Source organism: Pantherophis guttatus, chromosome 3 (genome assembly GCF_059756535.1).
Source record: "Pantherophis guttatus breed Tessera chromosome 3, ASM5975653v1, whole genome shotgun sequence".
Taxonomy (NCBI): domain Eukaryota; kingdom Metazoa; phylum Chordata; class Lepidosauria; order Squamata; family Colubridae; genus Pantherophis; species Pantherophis guttatus.
The window spans coordinates 82,045,451-82,073,341 of record NC_142065.1 but is presented as its reverse complement, the minus strand read 5'-3'; the positions used below and the strand labels follow the sequence as shown (position 1 = coordinate 82,073,341).

General features: G+C 36.7%; 1 protein-coding gene across 9 annotated transcripts in view; it reads left to right on the top strand.

Moving 5' to 3' along the window:
* HFM1 (helicase for meiosis 1) overlaps positions 1-27,652 on the top strand; it is a 62,902-nt gene extending 35,250 nt beyond the window's left edge. For 3 of the 9 annotated variants that reach the window (XM_034437206.3, XM_060690034.2, XM_034437205.3), the window contains 18 exons: positions 305-411; positions 1,851-1,898; positions 2,528-2,625; positions 3,172-3,303; positions 4,560-4,645; positions 8,880-8,963; positions 10,074-10,231; positions 10,321-10,424; positions 14,114-14,248; positions 15,143-15,238; positions 15,998-16,116; positions 17,622-17,704; positions 18,650-18,753; positions 19,234-19,461; positions 20,191-20,296; positions 20,789-20,900; positions 21,581-21,732; positions 27,243-27,652. In XM_034437206.3, coding sequence (XP_034293097.2) covers positions 305-411; positions 1,851-1,898; positions 2,528-2,625; positions 3,172-3,303; positions 4,560-4,645; positions 8,880-8,963; positions 10,074-10,231; positions 10,321-10,424; positions 14,114-14,248; positions 15,143-15,238; positions 15,998-16,116; positions 17,622-17,704; positions 18,650-18,753; positions 19,234-19,461; positions 20,191-20,296; positions 20,789-20,900; positions 21,581-21,732; positions 27,243-27,306 — 2,016 coding nt within the window. In that variant the 3' untranslated portion in view covers positions 27,307-27,652. The remainder of the gene's footprint in view (positions 1-304; positions 412-1,850; positions 1,899-2,527; positions 2,626-3,171; positions 3,304-4,559; positions 4,646-8,879; positions 8,964-10,073; positions 10,232-10,320; positions 10,425-14,113; positions 14,249-15,142; positions 15,239-15,997; positions 16,117-17,621; positions 17,705-18,649; positions 18,754-19,233; positions 19,462-20,190; positions 20,297-20,788; positions 20,901-21,580; positions 21,733-27,242) is intronic. The other 6 variants (XM_087889960.1, XM_034437202.3, XM_087889962.1 and 3 more) reach the window with 4 other exon arrangements.
* Positions 27,653-27,891: the final 239 nt, after the last annotated feature.

Sequence of the window (27,891 nt, the reverse complement as noted above, 5' to 3'; positions counted from 1 at the left end):
ACAACATTGTCCAATGCATGTCTGTTCAAAAGTAAATTCTACTGAGATCAATGCATTCTGTTTTCACAAAAATATGGATAAGCTAAACAATATATAAAAATAATAACCACAAATTTAATAAATGCTAAATAATACCTCCATCAAGTCTTGCGAACTATTAAAACTAAATTGCCAGAGATAATTCTGAACCTATTTCTCTGCAATTACAACCAAGTAATTAGACAATTTTTAAAATAAGTGCTTAAAATATATTGAAATAAATAGAACAAAAATAGAACAAAATTAATGAAAGAAACTATTGCAGGTTGTATTGATATCTGGTTGCAGTGAATTTTCAGACATCAAGTTAAGAACAAATGAGAAAAAAGTACTTAATTCCTTGAACAAAGATAAGAAGTGGATGAACATAAGGTATAAGATTAAAATTATTTTTGACTAAGTTATTTTGATTACAGCAACATTTTTGTCTTCTGCATAATGTACAGTATGTGCTTAAAACCTATATATTAAGTTATTATAAATTCTGTCCTACTTACAATTAATTCTGTTTCACATTGGAGATGTCAGTGCCTGGGCAAAGACTTTCCTCGTCATGTCCTTTACCTGCTATTCCGGCAAGAGCCCCAAATTCAGAAGGACTTCCAGATTGCAAATCTACTATTGTTGGGGGAATACAATCCCATCAAGAATCTATGATAGTATTTTTTTGGAATTAGTAGGCTTTAACCCAAAATTGCTTGGATTGAGTCTGAATCTGTTTTTCCCCTACTAAGTCTCCAAACATCGGGTCATAACTTGTATCAGATCTCATATTTGGTAGATGATACAAATTTGTATCATTCACATGTTGATATTGTCTCACTGTGAACTGAAAGCAGATTTGCATGGATATTAAATAACATTAAGGAAAGGACTGAACTCTGGGATTCTTTATACTGGAGGGACCAACCTGTTGCTGCCAACACAAAATGGTACCTACCTATGCAGACAGCTGGTCATTGTCAAAATTGAACAGCCCTCTCTCAACAGAGGGATATGACATCATTTATCTCTAGTATACGACACAGTCCTTTCAACAATTCCAAGAAGGCTCCATTTACACTACTCAGGTGACCCTGAGGACACATATAAACCTCCAGGTAGCCTCAACGACTCTCTAAAAGAATGCAAATGACCAGCTGTCTGCAAGGAGTATAAATCCTTCCATTCCCCACCAGCCAGCCAGAGCTGAAGAAGCTTCCAGGATGAGAAGCAAAATGTCTTCAAAGAAAAAGTAGAAAGTCCATGTGCCTCTTGAAAAATCACCTTTGGGGTGATTTTGACCTGGATGACTGAGAATCTCCATAGACAAATAAGGTAGATAAGCAAGCCTGCTCTGCTGATTGTATCACAAAAGAGTAAGCTCAGATGTCCAATTGTACTCACCCCAGGAAATGTCCAAACATCTCTTTACCTGTTTGAGAGCTCTCAAAAATGAGGAGTTCACTGGGATCAGAGGGTGGGGAGCCATACCCATTAGAGCTTTCAGTGTTAAAATGTGCACATTTGAAGCTGTAAACTTTGGAGAAAATTTATTTTCCCAGAGATTGGCAAACCCCATCTCAAATCCACATAGCCAAAACTGAACAGCATAATTCAAGAGCATCTGGAGGGTCACAGGTCTCATAAACCTGCTCTGAAACTATAATTCTACAGTAATATAATTATAAATAAATCTTACTGAACTCTTATTTATGTGTATGATACCGCCATATCTTCTTGATAATGAGAAATACATCTCATTTTATGTTCTAAATTAATGCCATAAATTTAGTACAAGTAAATAAAAAAACCGTATATTTTATGTACAGATATCCAATGGAAGGAAAAATAAAAACAAGAGAAATGAAAGTAAACTGGTAATTATTATATATAATATATTATTATTATTTTAAAATAGTAACAAGGATTATTGGTGAATTATTGTATGGTATTTCCTTATACTCCACCCTCTCTAGATTTTATCTAGAGCTGTGGTGGTGCAGTGATTATTATTATTATTATTATTATTATTATTATTTATTAAATTTTTCTACCGCCCTTCTCCCGAAGGACTCAGGGCGGTGAACAGCCAGGATTAAAATACATACAATATGAAAATTAAAATAATTTAAAACATAATTAAATCAATTTGGCTTCCCCCATTTAAAACCCCTTACCCATAAAATTAACTAGTTAAAAATTCTAAGAATGTAGTACTGCAGGCTAATTTGGCTGACCGACGGCTGCCAGGAGTTTGGCAGTTCAAGTCTCATGGGCTCAAGGTTGACTCAGCCTTCCCTCCCTCCGAGGTCGGTAAAATGAGGACCCAGATTGTTCGGGGCAATACGTTGACTCTGTAAACTGCTTAGAGAGGGCTGTAAAGCATTGTGAAGCAATATATAAGTCTAAGTCCTATTGCTTTTTTAAAAAATCAGTGGATTTACTGTTTATGATATTTACACATTTGTGTTTTCAATATTTTGAAAATTTATAACTTCTTTTTCAGTCTTATTCAGGCACAATTAGGATGCATTCCCATACAAGATTTCACCTTGACGCAAGATATAGGAAACATTTTTAGAAATGGCATAAGACTTACAAAATGTATGGTAAAATTTAAAATTACTCTTTTCCTTATATATTTGCTTACAGCTAATCCTTGTTTAGTGACAACAAATGGAACTGGCAACTCAGTTATTAAGTATAGTGGTTGCTAAGTGAAACAGTGCAATTTTACAATTTTCAGTTTTTCTTTGTGTTACAGACCTACATAGACTGGACACAAAGGTTTTTTTTGTAATTACCATCTTAACTGGAGATGGTCACTAAATGAGGCAGTCACTAATTTAAATTTCTTGGGCCACTTATTTTCTAATAAGTTTGAGTGATTTATAAGAGTAAAAAAGAGAAGCAATGTATTTTAAAGAATAATAATAAGCATACATCCTGCGATGATAGTTGTAATACCATCAAACATCCACATCTTCCTATTCCAGGTCCTTGAAAAGAATTCAACACAAAAATGCCAAATCCATCTGAACATCTGGCTGACTGTGCAATGAACCATATAATGTAATAATGATAATATACACGAGCATGTATTTTTTTCTACCTCTTCCCCTTTTTACACTTGTTTCTTTTCTTGTGTAGGGTTATCTGAATTTCTGGCTACCCATCAAAACAACTTTATTGTATTACTAAATGCTTTGATTTTAGCGAAGTGTTTCAGATGTAGACTTTGGGAAAATTCACTTTATGTATCCAAACAGCTAGAAAAAATTGGTAAGTACCATAAAAATTATTCTATGTTTCAACTTGGGATACAATACAAATCATTTCAATCTCATAGCATAAAAAATAGTAGGACAGAATTGTTTTCTTTTTCCTCAGATTTCTTGTCCTCAGATTGGACAATGCTCGAGATATTGAGGAAAATTTAAATGCAGGAGATGTGTGCTTCATGTTACATTAAATACCACTTGTGAAAATGTTCAGAATCCATGCATGTTTTTTCGATCTTGCTTAATTAATATGCTGCTTAGCTTTATAAAAGGAAGCGGCAACAGTGATGAGAATTTTGTATAGCAGTATGTTATACATTAGGGACATGGTTGCTCAGTGGCTAAGACACTGAGTTTGTTGATTGAAAGGTCAGCAGTTCAGTGGTTCAAATTCCTAGTGCCACATAACAGGGTGAGCTCCCATTACTTGTCCCAGCTTCTGTCAACCTAGCAGTTTGAAAGCACATAAAAAATGCAAGTAGAAAAATAGGGACCACCTTTGGTGGGAAGGTAACAGCGTTCATGTGCCTTTGGCGTTTAGTCATGCTGGCCACATGACCACGGAGACGTCTTCGGACAGCGCTGGCTCTTCAGCTTTGAAACGGAGATGAGCACCGCCCCCTAGAGTTGGGAACGACTAGCACATATGTGCGAGGGGAACCTTTACCTTATGTTATACATTAGAAGTACAAATTGCAAAATAATATTGAGGATGATGCCTACATTTTCTCTTGTTTTTTTAAAATATCAGATTTTTTAAAAAATTACAGGTAATACTTGCTTAACAACCAAAATTGGGATTGTAATATTGGTTGTTGAGCAAAGCAGTCATTAAACAAGACACCCACATGACTGCTTTGCTCAATGATTGAAATCCTAGCACTTTCAGTTGTGGTCATTAAGCTACCTCTCAAGTTATAAAGTGGATGGAGAACCACCACACCATGCTCCAGCTGGATATTGTTGGTGTTTTGGACTTTGACAACAATCTCTGCTGTTGTTGTCTTTTTTTCTTATTACCCTGCACTTCAGTCTAAAACACCTCCAGGGATAAAGCACCCAAACTGCAGTCTAGTCAAACCTCACCATCATTAAACCAACAGCTGCAGCACCCTGACAGATGACCATTTTGAAATATATTTCAGAGTAGATGCTTAATTTGAATGATATTTTATATTTTCTTACTAGTAAAAAAGATAAGTTATGAAGAAATGCAATTTGACAAATTAATCTTTAGCATATTTCCATTTTCAATAGGTATGAGTTTATCAAATGCAATGATGAATGCAGGATTGACGTCCTTTAAAAAAATAGAAGATACAAATGCAAGAGAGCTTGAATTGGTATTTATTTTATAATTTTTATGTTGTGTGTTACATATACTGTTCTATATTTACTCACATATCTGATTTGTATTCTGATGTTTTCTAAATAAATCATATAAATATCTTGAAGGAATGCACAGCTGTTTTTCCAGTGAAATGCGTATTTCCATCTGCAGAAATGGTAATAAGGGAGCTCTCTTTCCTCTATAGACTTCCCTATACTTTCAAAAACTACTCCAGATTTTTTTTGATAAGCCTGTATAGGGAGGAGAGGTAGAAAAATGCCTTAACACAAGAGACTTTCTACTACACTAGATTCATTCTGCCTGAGACTATATATAATATTCTAGAAAAAATGTTTTGAATCTTAATATAAGCAGTATTTATAACATTCTATTGCCAGGAATTCATAGTTTTTTCAAGTCTAGATACTAGTGTAGTAAGGTATCTAAGGTGAGGAAAACAGAAAACAGAAAAGGAATTAATACTGCCAGAATTGCAGAATCATCTGTAACTGATAGGTGAACAAATATGTAATTACTTGTTATAGCTGTAGTACACAAACATAGTGTTTTTACCATTCTTATTTCATTTGATAAATTCAAACAGTGGATAACTGCAATTGGTGGTGGGAGAGGACTGGAAATGGAAGCTGAATGTACGAAAAAATAAAATAAATAGAAGGTTGAATATGGGAAGTTTATTTAGAAGTTTATTTAGATTATCCTGAAGACATATCCAGATAGCCAGTTTTGTGTCCTGTCCTCCAACTTGTAAGATGAGATATAAAAGGTCAGAATGTATTTGCTCTATTTACATAGCTAGTCTTTACTCTGCCTCATTAATAAAGCTGGAGAATTGTGCTTAGAGTTTCCTGCTGGGCAAGTTAGATTTTTTTTTTATTTGATTTATATGCCGCCCTTCTCCGGAGACTCAGGGCAGCTTACAATGTGTTAAGCAATAGCCTTCATACTTTTGTATATTTTTATACAAAGTCAGCTTATTGCCCCCACAAACTGGGTCCTCATTTCACCTACCTTAGAAAGGATGGAAGGCTGAGTCAACCTTGAGCCTTGGAGAGATTCGAACCAGCAGTAATTGCAGGCAGCTGTGTTAATAACAGGGTGCTTAGATCACCCTGGTCTAAGGGACTAAGATTGCAGGGACTATTAGATTTTATTCCCTGACCAGATTGCTGCCTCTAACCAGACTTATGGTCATGGGGGATTTCAACCTGCCATCCGTGGGTGAGATGTCGGAGGTGGCTCGGGAGTTCATGGCTTCCATGACAGCTATGGACCTGACCCAGTCAATTCATGGCCCTACCCACATAGGGGGAAACACACTGGACCTGGTTTATGTCTCTGGACAGTGGTTGAGTGACCTTGAGATAGGGGACATAGTCACCGAGCCTTTGTCATGGTCGGATCACTCTCTCCTTTGCCTTGACATTCGAACCACTATACCCCGTTGCAGGGAGCCGGAGCCGGTAAGATGGTTCCGCCCCAGGCGCCTGATGGAACCTGATAGGTTCCAGATGGAACTTGGGCCATTTCCTGAGGCTCTGGCACACGCCTCGACTAGGGACCTAGTGGCCGCCTGGGATAGGGCGGCCGCTGGAACTCTGGATTGGGTCGTGCCTTTGCAGCCTCTGACCCAGTGCCGATCTCACCTAGCTCCTTGGTTCACTGAGGAGCTGAGGGAGATGAAGCGCCAGAAAAGATGCCTAGAGAGTAGTTGGAGGGCCAGTCTTTCTGAATCCGACCGGACACTGGTAAGATCTCATATTAAGAATTACCTAGTGGCAATAAAAGCAGCAAAATGTACATATTTTGCTGCTCTTATTGCATCATCAGATAATCGCCCGGCCGCTCTGTTTAGGGTGACCCGCTCCCTGCTCCACCAGGAAGCGCGGGAGGATCCCTTGGAGGGTAGAGCCGAGGATTTTGTTCAATATCTGTATGACAAAATCACTCAGATTCGGGAAGATCTGGATTCCGACTGGGTAGTTCCAGGGGGGATGACTGAGGCAGGTCTTGAGAATTTTACCTGGGATGAGTTTGATCCTGTGACCCCTGATGACATGGACAGGATTCTGGGTGGACTGAACACGACCACATGTTTATTGGACCCGTGCCCCTCCTGGTTAGTGCTCGCTTCCTGGGAGGTGATGCGAGGCTGGCTCCAGGGGATTATAAATGCTTCGTTGGGTGAGGGTGACTTCCCCACTGCCTTGAAAGAGGCAGTGGTGAGGCCTCTCCTCAAGAAGTCTTCCCTGGACCTGGCAGTGTTGGCTAATTATCGTCTGATCTCCAACCTTCGTTTTGTTGTGAAGGTTGTTGAGAGTGTGGTTGCGCGACAGCTCCCCCAGTACCTGGATGAAACGACATATCTGGATCCGTTCCAGTCGGGCTTCAGGCCTGGGTACAGCACGGAAACGGCATTGGTCGCGTTGGTTGATGATCTCTGGAGGGCTCGGGACAGGAGTTGCTCCTCTGTCCTGGTCCTATTAGACCTCTCAGCGGCTTTTGATACTATCGACCATGGTATCATGCTGCACCAGTTGGAAGAGTTAGGGGTGGGGGCACTGTATTACGGTGGTTATCCTCCTTTCTCTCCGACCGGTTGCAGTCTGTGTTGGCAGGGGGGCAGAGGTCAACCCTGAGGCCCCTCATATGTGGGGTGCCACAAGGGTCGGTCCTCTCACCCCTTTCGTTCAACATTTATGTAAAGCCGCTGGGCGAGATCATCCGTGGTTTCGGGGTGAAGTACCACCAGTACGCTGATGACACCCAGCTGTACATCTCCACCCCAGACCACCCCAACGATGCCCTTGAAGTGATGTCCCGGTGTCTGGACGCCGTGCGGACCTGGATGGGGAGGAACAGGCTCAGGCTCAACCCATCCAAGACCGAGTGGCTGTGGTTTCCGACATCCCGATATAGTCAGTTGACGCCATCGCTGACTATTGGGGGCGAATCGCTGGCCCCCACGGAGAGGGCTCGCAACTTGGGTGTCCTCCTGGATTCACGGCTGTCTTTAGAAGAGCATCTGACGGCCATGACCAGGAGGATTTTTCATCAGGTTCGCCTGATTCGCCAGTTGCATCCCTTTCTGGATCGGGACTCCCTACACACAGTCACTCATGCCGTCGTCACTTCCTGCCTGGACTACTGTAACGCTCTTTACATGGGGCTCCCCTTGAGGAGCACCCGGAGGCTCCAACTGGCGCAGAGTGCAGCCGCGCGGGTGGTTATGGGAGCAACATGGCGCTCCCGTGTGACATCTCTCCTGCGTGAGCTGCACTGGTTCCTGGTGGTCTTCCAGGTGCGCTTCAAGGTTTTGGTCACCACCTTTAGAGCGCTCATTGGCTTAGGACCTGGTTATTTATGGGACCTACTACCACAAACAGCCTCCCACCGGCCGGTACGTTCTCATAGAGAGGGGCTCCTCCGGGTGCTGTCAGCCAAACAATGTCGACTGGCGGCCCCCAGGGCCTTCTCTGTAGGGGCACCCACTATCTGGAATGAGCTCCCCCCAGAGATACGGAGGATCCCGGATCTGCGCACTTTCCGCCGTGCTCTTAAGACCCTCCTATTCCAGCAAGCCGGCCTGGCCTAATTTTCTCCCCTGTTTTAAAATTCTTTTAAATCGAAATTTTAATCTGTTTTAAATTATTGGGATTTTTAATTGTCTCGGGCTAAATTATTTAATCTGGTTTTAATTATATTTCTAACTTTTGTATCTATGTATTTTATTTTGTGCCTGTTCACCGCCCTGAGTCCTTCGGGAGTAGGGCGGTATATAAATTTAATAAAAACAAAAACAAACAAAAACAAACTATGTCATCTATATGGATGGTGCCAAAATATCATAAATCATGCAAGGCTTGTATTAAGAGAAGATTAAAAACAGCATTTCCACATCTGTTTGTAAGAATCTGAAGTTAATTGTTTCAGTAATAGGCTGGGGAGGAGGGGAAATCTGCATCAAGATACATTTTTAATGAACATTTGACAAGACATTTTCAAGTCAGTGGTAGAAGTTTGTGTGGATGTGCCCTAAGCAAGACAGACAAACTGATACAAATTATCCCAAAATGCACTGTTGCCATGTTGATTGATTTAAAGAACAATACTAACAATGTAATGCTAGGAAGACTATGTTTTATAAATGGCTTTTATGCTTCGTTTAGCAAATATTGGTCTATGTTCTAAATTAATATAAATGCTGTCTGAATTTAAATTTCCAGATTTTGAACAGACATCCTCCTTTTGGAAATCAGATTAAAGAATCAGTAGCACACCTTCCAAAATATGAACTTAATATAGAGCAGGTATATTTTTGTTCTGTGTTCCTGCTACAAAATAACTGAATTGAAAAGAACTATCCTTCCTAATGTTTTGCAAATATTCATTAAATACATTTGTGATTTAGGTGCTGTACTAAATAATTGCCCAAAAATGTATTCAAACTACGGAGCCAATTGTTCATTATGATGTACTGGAATCAAATGTATTGGCTAGTACAGTATGGAGAGTGATAGACTAGAAAGCCTATAGTGAAGATTTCTAATCATAAATTGGAAAAATTGAGAAATTGAGTTCTGTGGCAAAAACAGCAGATGCTTTATTACAATGTAGCAAGATAACACCATTTGGTCATACTGTCTGCCTCATCACTAATGAGTGACATTTGCTCTTAAACTGTCTAACTCTGCATAGGATTATTTAATAATCCATACCATAGAATTAGCAAGAATGATGTAGGAACTAAATATAGCAATTACTTAATAGGCATCTCCTCACCACCCATGTTTTCTCCTGAGTTTGAATATGCCTTGCTTTTCTAAATGCTGGTTAATACCATTGTGTATACAATAAGGCAAGTGCCAGGGAAATTATACATGAGTGACAACATCATCAAAGAAATGCTACAACTAGGGGTGGCAAGACAGCAGTCTTCCAGTATTTGAGAGAACCTCACAAAGAAGAGGGGTCAACCTATTTTCCAAAGCATTTGAAGGCAAGGCAAGAAGTAATGGTTGGAAACTTACCAAACAGATATCCAACCTAGAACTAAGGAGAAATTCTTGCCATCAGCTTGCCTTCAGAAGTTGTGGGTGCTCCATCACTGGAGATTTTTAAGAAATGATTGGACAGCCATTTGTCCAAAATGGTATCGGGTCTCCTGCTTGAGCAGGGGTTGGACTAGAAGTCCCTTCCAACTTTGTTATTCTATATTCTGTAACATACGTATCAGTCTTTGGAGTCCAATTATGTAATGGTAGCATTGGGCAGAATGGCATCATTACACATGTGTCATAACATTGAAATAGCTTAGCATGGTATCTGACTCCAGCCAATATCAATCTATTCATATTTATTTACCATATCATATGCGAAAGCTAGTTTTATTTTTGAATTGTATGTCATTTATTTTCAAGCTGGCAAAGTACAACGAAGCAGTAGCTGAAATCATAGTGACAATCATATTAACCAATTTTGAACAGATGCAGATAAAAAGAACTGCTCCAGATTCTCATTATGCAACTCTAGTAATAGGAGATAATGATAATAATGTGGTTTTTAGACAAAGGATTATGTGAGTAAATTTAAATTATTTAGAAACTTTAACAATTGTGCATTTTTGTATATTTAATTTTAAGCTATTGATTTATTATATACTTGCAGGGATTCTGCTTTGCTGAAAAATGGAAACTGGACTAAAAAGATTGAAGTGAGAAGAGCTGTTAATTCTGATGAGCTTAATATAAATCTAATCAGTTCTGAATATGGTAAATTAATTTATGGATTTGGATTTTAAAAATAAGTCTACTAAGTTTTAAACTGAGAACCTCTTGGTTTTCATGTTTCTTAAATTATTATATGCTGATTTTACAGTGAAACTGCATTTCTGCTTTACGTTATATTGTGTCATGGAAAAAAGTCATCCAGTGAATTTGAACAAAAAGCAATGGAGATCTGAAACAAAAGTTATTTATTGAAATATCTTAAACAATGATCACCAAACTATCTGAGAAGCCCAACAACAGATTGACAAAGGTTGTCATAGGAGATAATAGCACATTTATATAACTGTGTTTTAAGAATGGAGCTTGGAATGAGGTTGAAGTTTATAAACTAGTTTAATCTAGTGGTTAAGTCTTTAGGCTAGAAACTGTGGAAATGTGACACCTTAGCCATGAAAGCCAAGTGGGTGACTTTGGACCAGTCACTCAGACCAAATCACCTCACATGGTGATTTTTGTGGGGAAAGTACAAGAAAGGATATTCATCACCTTGAGTTATTATATATATATTATATAATATAATTAGTATTTTATAATATTAATAACTAGAATTATTTTTACAGTGGCAAGTAAATATGTGTGTATAATATGTACGTTTTACTTAGTATATAGCTCCTAGATCATGTGGACCTGGATGTGGATCAAGTGCTATTATTACCTAATAGAATGTATACCTATATTTTCTTCCACTCTCTGCTGCCTTGTTGGAAGATAGAATCAATAGAAAAGAAAACATTGGAAAGAGAAAAAGTGAAATATATGTTTCAATATTTAAATTAGTTTTTAATCCAATACTACACTGTCACATACTATTTACCATACAAAATGCATCAGTAGTAACATTCTATTGGCAAGTAAGTAGGATATGCATTAAAATTAGATTTTCTTCTGTTCACAAATATATATGTGTGTATGTGTGCATGTGTGTGTGTGTGTGTGTGTGTGTGTGTGTGTATAGAACAGAAATGGCATTATTGAGAAATGAACTCCATAACAAAAGGTTCTTATTAGATCAAACAAACAAGGATTTATTAACTCTGCATTTGAAAATAAGTAATAAGGTTCACCCTATTCTGTGGGTCAAAATAAAACTTCTGGCCATTTGGAGGGCTGAAACTGAGACCTTTTACAAAAGTAATAGACATCAAAAGAAATTTGAAAACTTAAAAAATCAAGGGAGACCCCCTAGAGTAGCACAGTACCATCTGAAAAAGGTAGTTTACAATGTTTCTAATAGAGAGCTGACTACAGCAGAAACAAGCGTCTTAACAAAAGCCTTTAATTTTTCAGTAACGCCCAAGAGAATTCCTATAGAAACAATAATATGTGAAGTGGAAGCCAGCTTAACAAAACTTAATGTTGAGGATGCTGATAAAATTAGGCATGAGGTTACTAACATTATCTGCACTAGTAAACCCCCCCAAAAAAACCTGCCCAGAGAAAAATATAGAGCATTGCAGGAACTAAGAAAGGATGACAGCATAATCATACTGCCCGCAGACAAAGGTAATGCCATGGTGATAATGAATACAGTGGATTACGACAAAAAGTTGCTCGAGCTCCTCCAAGACGTTACATATAAAACCTTAAATACTGATCCAACCACATATTTAGAAAAAACTACCAAAACCAAGATAAAGGCCAATCCCATAGATAAAGAAGTTCAACAAACAATCATCCCTAGAGAGAAGTCATCGAAAACTCCAAAACTATATGGCCTCCCAAAAATACATAAAGAGGGCATACCTCTCAGACCCATAGTTAGCTCTATAGACTCTCCGCTACAAAACTTGGCTAAGTATTTAGCCAAACAACTACAACCGTTTGCGGAATCGATTGCTTCTTATGTGCAGAACTCATATCATCTCATAGACGTTCTGAGAAACCAATGCATAGAGCAGGGTGACCTACTTGTAAGCTTTGATGTGGTCTCATTATCCACCCAAGTACCCGTTATAGAAGCTCTAGCAACGATCAAAAATAAATACCACCCACCAAACCACATCATAAAATTGGCAGAGCATTGCCTATCTAACACCTATTTCATGTACAAAGGGCAAAGATATAAACAAATGCAAGGGACACAAATGGGATCACCGCTCTCCCCAGTTATTGCCAATCTGTTCATGGAGGGATTAGAAATTAAGGCGTTGGAACTAACTACTTATAAACCAAAATTATGGCTCAGATATGTAGATGATATGTTTGTGATCTGGACCCATGGAAAAGACAAGCTAGACAATTTTCTAGCACATTTGAATAACATGCATCCGAAGATACAGTTCACTATGGAAATGGAGATTGAAAATCAACTCCCATTCTTAGATGTATTATTATATAAGAGAACTGATGGCACCCTAGGACATAGTGTCTACCAAAAGAAAACACAGACAAATAGATACCTAAACGCACACTCACACCATCATCCCTCACAAAACTTTAATCACTAGAACTAAACATCTAGCAGGCACATGTACAAAAAGAGCTTCAGATTCTCACAGGGGTATTAATAACAAATGGGTTCCACGAAAATAAAATTAAAAGTATAATTCGACAAGGGACATTAGGACAGAGAGAAACCCAAGAAGAAGAACAGAAGATGGGAAAAGCCATCCTGCCCTATATAAAAGGAACCACCGATAAAATTAGCAAGATACTACAGAAACAAAAAATAAACACAGTGTTCTGCACAGATAGAAAAATATCAATGATGTTGAGAAACCCCAAGAATAAAATTGAGCTGGAAAATCAAGGAATATACGAAATACCATGTACCTCCTGTCAGTCATCTTATATTGGACAGACAAATAGACGAATAAGTGTGCGTTTAGAAGAACATAAAAATGCAGTGAAAAAGGAAGAACAAACTTCTTCTTTGGTACAACACATGAAGGCCACGGGACATAATATAGATTTCAACAAGGCTAGAACAGTGGTAAAAGAGGAACATCTTAATAAGAGAATAATTAGGGAGGCTATCGAAATTGAAAAGAGGCCGCAGAATATGAATAGACGAGATGACGCCTCTAGGTTATCAAGTATTCGGAAACCTGCACTGAGGGAAACTCGAATTTTAACATCAGAGGATAGGCAGAGATCCCAACAGGCAACCAGTGGTGTTGTAATGCATGCAAGAACCCTTTCCTCTTTGCAGTTGATAGCTAGCAATAGGGAGAGAGAGAGAACCAAGCCAGAAGATATGCTAAGAGCTCAACAGGCAACCAGTGGTGCTGTGATGCCTACTAGAATTCTTACCTCTTTGCAGTTGACAGTTGGTAATAGGGAACCAGAGAAAACTGGACCGTTAACACGCATTCAGGCTGCAGCTAGTATAATAAAGCATGACCCACAGCTTCTAAATTGATAATAAAGGCCCGAAGATGACAAGGTAGCGAGCTTGTCAAAACGTTGCCTAACCTTTAAAGTGTTGGTTAAAGGATTTCAGCCAGAGTTTTTGAAAAGACCTTACAAAGGGTTTTTGTTTGGGAATTTAGAGGATTCTGAGCTGGGATCTTAGCCAGGATTTTATAATGACGCGGGAAAACACCCAAGATTTTAACTTTTTACATATATATATATATATATGTATATGTGTGTGTGTGTGTGTGTGTGTGTATAAAATATACATACATACATACATACATACATAATTATATAATTTTCTTCCCTAATAGTTGGATTGGATATTCAGCAGAGATATAAACCATTTTACTTGGGACCAAAGAAGGTTGGAATCATGATCACTCATGGAAAACCTAATATCTCTCAGATATCTTCAATAGGGTCATCAAAATTAAGAACAAATAAAGGTAAACAAAAATTCCATACTAAATATTTATTGCTAGAAGCAGAATAGATTTTAGGTATGGTACATAAGTGTTTGATGTCAGAACTTGGTTTGATGGTGAATAATGTATGACTTTAAAGGGTACAGGCCTACTTCAGAAGTTTTTGATTGCAGAATATTAAAATAATTATGAGAATTATGAGAAGAGTTGGCAAACAAGAAAAATCAATGTGCTTTTGGGTTTAATATTCAAAATGCAAATCCTACTTATTTAGTAGGCATTTGAAATTTGCCCAAGGTATTCTCTTTGTGATGATAAGTAGCACTAGAATTCTGACGGGTTTTTGTTGTTTTAAAGTTTGTTTCTAATACTTTAAATAGCATGTAACATTGTTATGATTTTAGGCCAATTCATTAAAAATAATATATAAAATGGATCCCTAATGTATATGTATATGTATTTTGTTTTTTGAATCTGAATATTTTACTTAGTTTTTATTTAAATTGTAGGATCCTCAGATAAATTTTCCAGGCATAGCCTTAGTGAACACAGTGGGATTTAATTTGGTACAAACTTTTTAGAAACAGAATGTATACTTTATGTCTTATCCTTTTGTTCTGACATTGAAGTGTCAGTGTATATACACTTGTAAATTATGGATAAATTCACTTAAATTATAGTAAACGTTTAGTAGGCTTATCACCTACTAAGCACCTACTGTTTTCTACATGATCATTCTCAAATATTTTCTACACGTTCCTTCTTCACTTACATATTACCTTATAGAATTTGTGGAAAAAACAGTAAAATAATGTGCAAAGGCTGCAATTTTTCACTGATTACCATGTATTTGATTCTGATAGAAAGTTTAAAGTTTTTTTTCTTCTATGCCATCAAATTAACATAAAACAAAAGAAGCCACTTGTAGCCAAGAATCACTAAGCATAAAGAATGGAAATAGAAAATGCAATCACCACTGCAAAAATAAAGAAACATGTGGACATGATTGTTGTGAGTTTTTTTTTCTTATTGTAACTTATGAATGATACAGTTTGCATGTAAAGCATTATGAGAAGGATTCACTCAACCTCTTGAGTGTTGAAATGTGGACATGCTCATAAATGTAAACACTTTTAAAAGTGGCTATATTGGAGGAAGTTTTACATTTGGAACATGACAGATTCTTAACGGAGTACAACAGTGGTCCCCAATCTTTTTGGCAACAGCGACTAGTTTCATGGAAGACAATTTTTCTCTGGATGAGGGGTGATGGATGGTTTCATATGCAACCTAGATCCAGCACATGCGCAGATGAAGTTTTGCTTGCTCACCTGCTGCTCACCTTCAGCTGCACAGCTTGATTCCAAACAGGCCGCAGCCTGGTACCAGTCCATGGCCCAGGGGTTGGGGACTCCTAGCATACAATACATACCCAAAACCCACAAACAATTTAAAAAGATGTGCATCTGGATGAGTAATATTAAAAAAGAGACCAAAAATCAATAAAAATGAACAGATTATCACTGTAATTTATTCATAACTATGTTATATTCCTCACAGCTTCTGGGTTTTTTTGTCATTAAAAATGGATTTAGGAATTATTTAGAAATAATTCGTACATGCAATGTTGCCAATAAAATGGAAGTGGTTGGTTGTTGTCACACACGAGTTTATTTGAAACTTCTATGAATTATTTTTCTTTTGTTTGTAGTTTTCTGTAACAAAAATAAAATATAAATATAAAATAAAAATATATATTACATTTTTAAGGTAAAATTGGAGTTTCAGAGAAATCTAATATGAAGAATGAGTCAGCTTTTTCTTCATATCTTACTGACTTAAGAAACAGGAATGCTGAATCTGTCATTCCCCCAGTCAAACGACTAAAGGTATATGAATTTGAAAGAATTTGAGTGCCCTTTTAATATAGAATAACTATTTGAAATTAAGACCATTTTTGTTACTGAAATATAATATCTAAGGTTGAATATTTCCTGTGAAATAAGAAAAGAGGTGGAATATTATATTAACATTAAAAATGCCTACAAAAAAGATTAAGGTGACAGTACAAATTATTCCAGAAAAATTATTGGGAAATAAATGTTTTATAATCTTCTAGACCATTTATTTGGAATAAGTATAAAAGCTGATACCAGTATTCCACAGGAGGTAGCTTTAAAATGAAAAAAAAAAGTGCATTTTGGCAATATATGATTTCTTTAAACATTAGTAGCTAATTTGAATATGATTGTTCAATTGAATAATAAACTAAGATTGGATATTGTACATTATGCTACTTTTTGCAGACAAAAGTTTGACAATGCTTCTTGCCTGCCATCTTAGCAGGGTTTGGGGGATAACGTTTATACTCTGTTCTTAAGATTTTACAGTGCAATCATTTTTATTTCTATGGAATCGCCATCTAGTCTTCCCCTTTGCTAAAGTTAAACAAATTTACAAATTTCAAACTATTCTTCCCTTTTGTAGGAGTTTTTTTCCTACCATAAATTGATTACAAGTATAATAGTGAGTGAAATATAATAAATTATATTTCTATAATACATTGTAATAATAAACTATAAATAGATTTATAGCCACCCTTTGTTTGCTGAGATCTTTGCATAATTCAAAGCTGCCATTCACTAAAATCACTATCATTCCAAATCAATCCATTCCCATATAAAGCTCTTTTCATTGAAGGTTATGCCCTGTTATCTATTATGTTAGTTTAGTACATGTTAGTAGCAAGTCCCAAAGGTGCTTTTTTAAGAGGAAACTGGACTTCCTGGTTTTTCCTTCGAAGACATTTCACTTTTCATCCAAGAGCTTCTTCAGCTCTATATATTGGACTTGTGGAGGAGGATTCAAAGGGCCCACCTGCAACAAGTAATTCAGTATGTTGTACTCTCAGAAATGAACTTAACCATCTAATTAGAGCTGAAGAAGCTTCTTGAATGAGAAGTGAAACATCTTCAAAGAAAAATCAGAAAGTCCAGTTGCCTTTTGAAAAAGCACTTTTGGGACAACCATGACTTGGATGACTGAGAATCTCCATAGACATCTTGGCAGCAAGATAGTTTTCAGCTTCTGGATCGAAGAGAGAGAATAACAGGTCCAAAACATCACCCAGCTGGCTTCCGAGGGAGGATTAGAACTCCTTGTTCCTAATCTTAACCATAGAAAACTCTCAACCATAGATAAGTAGATCTCTCTCTTGCTCTACACACATATACAAAGAGCTATTTTCTACGATATAAAAATGTATCAAGTAAAGAAAATAATGTTCATATATAGTTTTTTTTATTAGTGATGGTTTCTCATTTTCTAGTTGTATACAAGAAACTAATATACGTGTACCTGTATATTATAATAAAAATCTTTTTCTACATTTTAGATGCAGATGTCAAATAAATCTCAAAAAGTCGATCTTAAACAATTTAGTTATATTCCAAAAGCTTTTCTTCCAGGATTGCCAAGGTATTGTAGTAACAGTAAGAGTCATCTATCATCATTGTCTTTCTTTATTTCAGCTCAAGATTGGTAAGACATAAATTAGAATAACTCTGGTACAATCCAAAAATATAATAACGTTAACAGTTTAATATATGACATACCTTTAATAAGAAATCTAGATTAGTAGCTTGATCACTATAGTGCAACATTTGAATGTTAAAACAATGATTTCAGGATGTTTGTGATTTATGAAAACTTCTAGATAAATAACATTGATCTGGGGGCAAGGCAATGTTTCCAAAAAGTGAATTAATTGACAACATAGTTCTGCATAGAATTTACATCTTAGAGAAACATATTCTAGTGTTTCAGTTTCACCTGAAACACAAGGGATTCCTTTATAACTGCCATCTATAACTGCAGAAGGAAGGGCATTAAAACATGCTTGTAAAATGAATATAGAATAACTTGAATAAATAGTATGCGGGTTATGGTTCTGTTGATTTACTGAGGAGACAACATAATCTGGGGGTGTTGCTAAATTACTGTATACTGAAGTTCAATATCTGGAAGAAATTAAGGGGCATGCCAAGATGAAGCGCTGTGTTAGTTATGACTATACTGTATATCATCTAAATTTAAACTCCTAAACTAGGAGAGGCAAAAGCCCCACGGGGGAAGATAGATAGAATTTAAGCCAATAACATACACATAGGACAGGAGGTATTTCTCAGAGGAAGGGCTAAAAACACAAGGCATAAAGGTCCTTCCAGTTGCCCAGCTAAAGCAAGCAGGCACCTATAACTGGGCAGTAGCAATTACAGGAAGATGCTGGAAATGCATAATTACTTTAGAAATAATGGCATCAAGTTGTACTGTGTAGGAAAAGGAAATTATTTGTTTTCTTTAATAATAATCTCAAATTTATTTCACTATAATATTGATTCTAATTATTTTATTTTTCTAAAGATTAGAACATGTACAACATCCAAGATCCCCTTTACAAGAAGACATCTACAGTTCTAATGTCTGTCAAACATTTCAACCAGAAACTGAAGTTCGCAAAATGAATGGTACATTTCTAATGATTCTTAACATTTATTTTACTCGGCCACAATTTAGTCACAGTTCAGTTCTTTTAATTCCTGTAGTTTCAATTATATAAATTAATTGCATTACGTATTTGGAACATCATGCTTCTTCACTTCATTATATGGTAACATAAAGAAATAACTGGGTTATCTTTATTATCCAAGAATATTCTTATTTCATAGATTTTTGACACCAAATAATACATTTACTGTCCAAGCCAGTGTCATAAGTATCTGAACATAAATGTTTCAGATCAGTATATAATAATTAGAAAAGCTTGTAAAAATAAATGCAATCAAATGCACATTTTATAAATAAATATCTGCTCCATATTAGAAACATGATACCTGCTTCCAAAAATGGTGTTGTGGATTTACTTGTCTTTGTTTAAATTGGATAAATTTATTATTTTAATCATGTAAGAAATTACATTGGAATATTATTGTTTTGTCAAATTTTAGGTTTCTTTGCTATCAAGCAATCTGATGAAAAGAATAACCTGACAATGAGCTCACATGAAAGTCTTGAAGAATCTTCAATGAGCAACTTGACTGATGCAGATAAAAGCATCTCTTTGTTTTCTGAAACTTTGAATGTAAATTTTGAATTAGGAAATGAAATTTGGAATGATTATAATGATGAGAGTTTTGTACACAGCAATGCTAATATGCAGAAGTTAAAAAATCCAGGTAAAAATTAAATGTAGTAGCTAATTTTAGTTTAAACTATGTACTAATATTTTGTATATAAAATCTGCATTATTAGTTTCAGCCAAAAAAGAAAACCTCTCCAGTCACAAATACAGTGCAAAAAAATGTTTTTAACAAGGGGCTAAAATATTATTTTTGTTATATAAAAAGAGGTAAATAGAATAATAGAATACAGTTTCTAAAACATAACATAGCATACCCATAATGGCATGCCCGGATAATTCCGTAATAATTTGGAACACTTTGGAACACCAGATACACTTAATTGTCATATCTGATCTTTCTGTGTATTGATTTTATGAATATAGACAAGATGTTATGAGAAAGATTTACTTTGCAGTATATCACTGAGTAAGAAGTTAGATTTAAACCACAAATAAGCATTCTGTATGATTGATTAGCTTTTGTTTTGATAAAGATTCTGTTTTGCTTAACTGGTAACTAAATTGAAATATTAGTGTGAATATTTGACAAAAATGCAGATGTAGCTTTCCACTACCTTTTTACAGGATTACTTTTTACTTCCCAATTTAGGCTACAACTGTTTGATTTCTTTTATCAAACAAAGGCCAACCCCATTTATCTTTTTTTTCAAAATCAGCCAAGATTTTATTATAGTACGGTACTAAAATGATAGATATATCAGATCAATTTCAGTTATCTTTAGATACTATTTGCAAGATGTTTGGCATTATTTTTATGTTTTAGAATCTTCTCCCCTGAAATCCAGAAACACATGCATCCAGAATTTGAGAAAAAATACATCATTTTTCCAAAACACTGAGAAAAAGCCTCCTGGGGTACTTTTTAAAAGGTATCTATAATGTAATAAAATAACTACTTATGTATCTTCAGTTATGCTTGCATATACGAAGATTTTCAAATGTAAATCCCCCAGAGATACACTATCCCACTTGTCTTCTGGCTGTTTCTAACAGACTGCTTTTGCATAGGAAGATATGTTTATTATTTTTTAAAAAGGCCATTCTGGTTCACAAGTATAAGTTATATATGCACAAAATCTTTTCTGTATGCAAATATTTTCTCTTTAATGCAAACTGAATCATGGTATCAGATCAATCTTGTAAATAAAACTTCTGCAGAAACATCCTAAATATATTAAGAGTGGAATGCAGAGATGTATATATTTCCTACTGTTATTACGCACCTTCTTATATGTTTAGAATGAAAATGCTCCAAAATGTTACATAATTTATTGTGGTAGCACCTTGCTGTCTTTTAAAATCTTATAATCTTTTATTTTGCAGTATTTAATTTTGTTTTGGATTCTATTTCATTTTTTTAGTTATTCTACAGATAAAACAAAACCTGATATCTGTTTACAAAATTCTTACTCTCCTTCACTGACTCCTCCATCCAGTAGCAAATTACATATAGAATATGGAAATAAAAATATTGTAAGTGATATTTTTTCCCATTGCTTAGTTCTGTAGTTGATCTACTATGTTATGGATAGCAAGATGCCAGTCCATGGGACCAATGTGGCAGTGGTGGGTTTCACATTTTTTTACTACCGGTTCTGTGGGAGTGGCTTGATGGACGTGGCAGGGGAAGGATCCAATAAAATCTCCATTCCGTCCCCAACCCAGGGGAAGGTTATTGCAAAATCCCCATTTCCTCCCAATCAGCTGGGATTTGGGAGGCAGAGAATAGATGGGGGTGGGGCCAGTCAGAATCTTTACTACCAGTTCTCCGAACTACTCAAAATTTCCGCTACTGGTTCTCCAGAACTGGTCAGAACCTGCTGAAACCCACCTCTGCAATGTGGCCTGCAATGCCTTACATTCAGAGCCTACCTCCTCACATTTTTGCTAAAGAAGTATCCATTTTAAGTTTAACTAGAACATTTTATAGGGAGAAAAACATTGGGAAATATTATTTAACTTAGTGTCACTTTTGATACTTGGACCCTTGAGAAATGTTCTTAGTGCAATATGGCATAGAATCATCCTAGTATAATATTAGGCCTTCAGTTTATATTTCCAAGATTCAATTGTGTAAACTTATGTAATATAGAAGTAAACCGTTGATCATATGATGCTAAATGTATCTACTTGTTTTGGGGGGTTTGTTACAGTCTAGACTTCAAGAAGAATATAATCCACCAGAAAATCTGAAAATGGCACAATTAACTACAACCTCAGAAACAACCTTGAGATCTTACCAAGTTGCTGGAAAGGGAGACTTTTTTATTACTAACAGAACTATGACAAAGGGAGCTGATCTTAGGTATTAAGAAACATTTTAATAGAATATCCAAACTGAAATTTTCATAATGATTTCTGAACATGTATTTCAAAAGGCATAAACTCACCAACTCTTTTTATTTTCCTACTACATATTTCAGATTTCTCCCAAGCATGGCTGCAAATCTGAACTTTCTATAACTGCATATAGACACAACTCAACTAGTTTCTTTATTTCAGAGAACAGTAAAACTATAAACACAGAAGATTGCCGATTGCAGTACACAGTGCTAAGTCTCTGTGTGCTCCAAAGTATAGATTCTAAATGTTTTCTTCCTGACTGCGTTAATGGATATTTGACTGTCCTCTTTACAGCCCTGAGAATGCTCATTGTTGACATAAGACAAGACATGCAAATCATTAAGGCTGTACAAAAGTCATTGTTTCAGGAATGAAATATTCTAGAAAATCCTGGAACGCTTTTTTCTTCCTCCAGATCAGTATCAGGACTATTGTCATTCTGAAATGATACAGTGGTTTCCAGGAGTAAATTCTCTGTTCAATTTGCAGATCCTACTAATATTTATACTTTAGCACGATATTTTGGTTTAATAGTTCTTCCATATTATGTTAAAAATAGTAGAATAGAATAGAGCTGGAAGGGACCTTGGAAGTCTTCTAGCCCAGCCCTCTGGTCAAGCAGGCGAACCTATACCATTTCAGATAAGTGACTGTTTAATCTCTTCTTAAAAACTCTAGTGATGGAGCGCCCACAATTTCTGGAGGCAAGCTGTTCCACTGGTTAATTGTCCTTACTGTTAGGAAGTTTCTCCTTAATTCCAGGTTGCTTCTCTCTTTGATTAGTTTCCAACCATTATTTCTTCTCCTCCCCTTCCTTCCTGTTTCTCCTCCTACTTCCTTTGTTCTTCCTCTCCTTCTCTTTCCTTATTTATTTATTTATTTATTTAATTTTTATACCGCCCTTCTCCTGAAGGACTCAGGGCGGTGAACAGTCAAACAGTCATATAAAATGTGAAATAAAGCAATTTAAAATAATTAAACCAATTTGGATAAAAAACTCATCAGTTAAGAATCTTCAGCATAAAATTTAGAACAATTAGAAGAAATTTATGCTAGCCCGGCTTGGTGAAACAGAATTCCCCTTCTCTTCCCCCACTCCTCTCTTCTTCCCCCCTTCTAGCCTTCTCTTCTAGTCCTCTTTCCTCTCCCTTTTCTTCCTCTCCTTTTCCCTTTCTTCTTTCTCCTCTTCTCTCTTCTCCCTTCCTCTCTCTCTACTCCTTTCCCTCGCTCCTGTTGTTTCCCTTTTCAGTTCAATCTAAAGTGGTATTCGAGCAGCCCCGATTTCCTAATTATCTTTATTCTCATTTCAATTTCTTATTCAATTATTATTTATTTTTATTTCATCATTTGCGTACATTTTTATAATATCTCACTTTTTTCTCTTTTATCCCACCCCCCCTTTCTCCTTTTACTTGACATCATCTGGGTATCTATTTTTCTAATTCTTTTCTCCCATCTATTCTCTATCTATTTTATCTCTACGTCCTTATTCATTTTCTTTTCTAACCAATCATAAAATTTATCCCATGTCTTGAAATACATCAACTCCTCTTTATCTTTATCTTTTATTCTCAATGTTGACCCCCCCCTCTTCTTTGTGGAGTCCCTCAAATACTGGAATACTGCTATCATGTCACCCCTAATTTTTCTTTTTCTTTAGACTAGCCAGACACAAAATCTGCAACCATTCTTCATATGGTTTAGTGTCCAGGCTAGGGGTCCTCAAACTACAGCCCGCGGGCCAGGTATGGCCCACCAAAATCATTAATCCAGCCCACGTAGGACCATGAGGCTGCCCTGGCCACATCGCCCCACCCACCCGCTGACCCCCACCCTTCAGCCAAGCGCAAGACTTACCTTTGTGAGCCCATGGGCTGGAACTGGAAGGTAAGGCCAACATTTTTGGCCAACAGAGTGCTTCTGGAGGCCAGGGAGGCCAAAAATGGGGCACACAGAGGCCCTGGGAGGCCAAAATGGGCCCGTTTTTGGCCAGCAGAGTGCTACAGGAGGCGGGGGAGTGGCAGAGTGCTTCTGGGGGCCGGGGGGGCAAAAACAGGGCATGTGGATGGGGGACTGGATTGGAGGAGGAGGGCCGCCCGCTCACCCACCTGCTGGCTGAACTAGTCTTCACGTTTCAAGCAAAAGAGATGTATTAATTTTGGGGAGACTGTGGGATTGCCCCACCTCCCCGCCAGCCAGCTGGTCTTCAGCACGTCACTCATCGGCCTCTGGACATCAGATTCCCACCACCCAGCACCAGTTCAAGGGTTCCTTCTCCCCCCAGGGGACAGAGAGAGAGAGAGAGAGAGAGAAAGAGAGAGAGAGAGATAGACAAAGAGAGGGAGAGGAAGGGAGGTAGGGAGAGAAAGAGAGAGAAAGAGACTTGTTGATTGTAAGCTCCTTGAGGCTGAGACGAATTACTGCAAAACTGAGTTTCCTGAAGTGGACCACTAGACTCCTAAACAACTTAAAATGATCTAGTAAAAAGTAAAGTCAACCAACAGAGCAACATGCAAACAAAGGCAAATAAAACACCCCCAGGAGCAAAATAAATTAAAGTTTAATTTGTGTGTATTGTTTAAATACACTGCTAAATTGGCCACACCCACCCAGTCACATGACCATCTAGCCATGCCCACTCAGCTGGTCTGGCCACCCCCAATAGTCTGAGGGACCATGAATTGGCCCCCTGTTTTAAAAGTTTGAGGACCCCTGGTCCAGGCCTTTGATCACCTTAGTTGCTCTTCTCTGAACTTTTTCCAAAGGCTCAACATATTTTTTGTAGTATGGTGACCAAAAATTGGTTGGAGTATTCCAGGTGTGGTCTTACTAGGGTTTTGTAAAGCGGCACTAATACTTCACATGATCTTGATTCCATGTCTCTGTTTATACAACCCAGGATTGTATTAGCTTTTTTGGCTGCTGCTGCACATTGCTGACTCAAATTCAAATGTCATCCACTAAGACTCCAAGGTCCCTCTCACAGTTACTGCTTTTGAGCCAGGTCTTGCCTAATCTGTACTTATACCTTTGATTTTTTTCTGCCTAAATGTAAAGCTTCGCTTTTCTCCACATTAAAATTCATTTTGTTGGTTAGGGCTAAGGTGACCAGACGTCCTGCTTTTGGCAGGACAGTCCCGCTTTTGAACAATTTGTCCCGCGTCCCGTGGCATTTTAAAAAAGTCCCGATTTTTGGAAAGAATGCAGGGCGCAGTGGTGGGTTGCTTCCGGCTGCCTTCTGAGTCCCAGCTGATGGCTAGAGGGAAAAAAACTGTTTAAACTCTTGCCGCGGGGCTGATCAGTGTTAAAAGAAAACAAATGAGTAGATCGATGCCTGCTAAAATAGAAAAAACAGTCCCTTAAAGCTTCAGCATAGGTTAATTAGCACAAGTTGATTAGATCGGCTTCCCGACTCTCAGCTGATTTGCTCTCAGCTGTTTTGCTCAGGGCTCTGTAGTTGCTAGCTGCAGAGTGCTGGAGATTTTTTTCCCCCTAACTATGCTTTAAAAGCGAAACTGAAAGTAAGCAGGGTCTTTGCTGCAACGTGGCAAAATGAGGCAGAGAGAGATTTCTTTTTCTTTTTCCTCACCAAAAAAGGTAGGTGCAAAACTGCAAACAATGGGAAATTTAGGGCAAAAGAGGAGAGTTCAAGATTTTAAAACAGAAAAGAAAAAAAGCTCTATTTAACTAGGGAATTGTAATAATTGAGATACTATTAATTGTATATTGTGTTGAAAGCAGAAATGGTTAAGTTGTGGTTTGGAGGAATATATGGGGGAAATTATTTGGTTTATTATTATTGGTAAATATAATTAATTGATTTGTAAGAAATTGGATTGCATGGAAATAATTGGAATATTCATGTTCATATTGATTAATATACAAAAAAGATAGTTATATAACTAACTGATTTATATTAAAATGTTGAATTTGTATTAAACAACTGTATTACATAATTACATAATTAACCAATGTGAGGATAGATATAAAAATAGATGACAATGGGAAGGGGTATAATATAGAATAGAAGGGAAAAATTGAATTTGATTAAGATTTGATTAAGAGATGAGGATGAAGGGTAATATTGGTTTTTTAAAAAATAGATGAGGAATAAATATGGCAAAAAGGAAATATAGAAATTGTAAATTTAATTGAAATGACTAAACACTGTTTAAATTTGTGAACCGGCCAAATATTCTGTTCAAAGAAAATACATTGTATGTTTGTAATTATTGCTATTTATTCATATTTGTTCTCTTTTATTCTTTAAAGTTTAACAATTCATTCTTTATCTTAATATCTTTATATTTGTTTGGGGTTGGCTTTCTTCCCTTTCATCTTTTTTTTTTTGTACAGCAATCTTTCTCCTCAAACCTACCACCTCTCTCTTTTCTTTCCTTCTTACTTTCTCTCCCCCCCCTCTTCTTCTCCTCCCTACTTCCTCTTCCTTTCTCCTTCTCCTCCTCTCTTCCTCCCTCTCTTACCCTCACTCCTACTCTAATTTCCCTTCCTTTCCTTCCTCCCTTCTCTTCCTTCCCTCTCTCTCCTTCCTTCTTCCATCTCTCTTCTCCTTCCTTCATCCCTCTCTATTACTGTATCCTTTTATGCATATGGACTACTCAGAGGGCTGAAAAAGTTATTTTTGACTGGTCCTCGCACTTTTGACCAGTCCTCAAACTTACGACTGTCCTCACATTTTACGTTTTTTGCCCTATCTTATCACCATGGTGAAGAGAAGCAGTTGTGAAATGAGTGACATGGTTGTTAAGAATGCTGCACGGGCATAAATGTGAGGATGGTCATAAGTGTGAGGACCAGTCAAAAGTGCGAGGACCTGTCAGAAATGACTTTTTTCTATACACATAGCCATGGCCACCCGGTCACATGACCAGCTAGCCACGCCCACCCAGTCACATGACCTCCAAGCCACACCCACAAAATGGTGGATGTCCCACTTTACCAATGTTAAAATCTGGTCACCTTAGTTAGGGCCCAACTTGAAAGTTTGTCAAGATCTTTTTGGATCCTGAGTTGTCTTCTGGGGTGTTGGCTATTCCTACCAGTTTAGCATCATCTGCAAATTTAATGAGTTCCCCTTCTATTCCTTCATCTAAGCAATTTATAAAGATATTGAAGAGTACTGGGCCTAAGATGGAGCCTTGTGGTACCCCACTGCTTACTTCTCTCTATGTGCATGTAGTACCATTAAGGACTACTTGTTGAGTATGGTTTGTCAGCCAGCTACAAATCCATCTGGTGGTGATATTGTCTAGCTTACCAAGAAGTTGATTGTGATCTACTTTGTCAAATGCCTTACTGAAATCTAGGTATACTATGTCCACAGCATTTCACTAGTCTACTAATTTAGTGATTACTTCTTAATTTTTATAATTTTATATTAATTTTTAGTAATATTATAGGGTTTAATATAGTAAAAATAATATCTTCTTTTGTGCTTTTTTTTTGTCCTAGGCATCAGCATGATGATAATGGTGATATTAAGCCTTTTCTTGGCATATTTGATGGCCTTTTCTAATGCTCATAAACACAATATTTTATCAGTGGGGAAGAATAAATCTTAATTTTGAGGATGAGAGACCTTCAAACGCTAATTGAGCATTTTCTACTTTTTCAGTTTATAATAATTCATTGATAGTCAATTTTGCTATATGGATAATACTGTAATTACCAAAATGCTATATAATTACTTACATGCATACTTAATTTGTAATACTATTTAAATGTCAAAATGTTTCCTTAGATAAGATTGTATTCAGAATATATTATTTTTGAATTTTAAATTTTACAGTTTTATTCTGGAAAATAATATTATCTTTGCCAAATATATCTCTTAAATAAATATCTTTGTGAACTTTTTTTTTTAATTGTTTTCTTTCCTTTGGTCAGTTGACAACTGGTGGCTAGTTAGATAAATCCCTGCAGTTTTCTTGGCAAGATTCCAGGAGCGACTTGCTCTTACATTCTTGTTAGGGCTGAGAGAGAGTGGGACTAGCCCAAGGCTATCCAGTTGGCTTTATACCTATGGCAGGAATAGAACTCATGGCCTCAAGACCTCTAACTCAGCATCTTTAACAATTAATAAAAACCACAATAGCTTTAT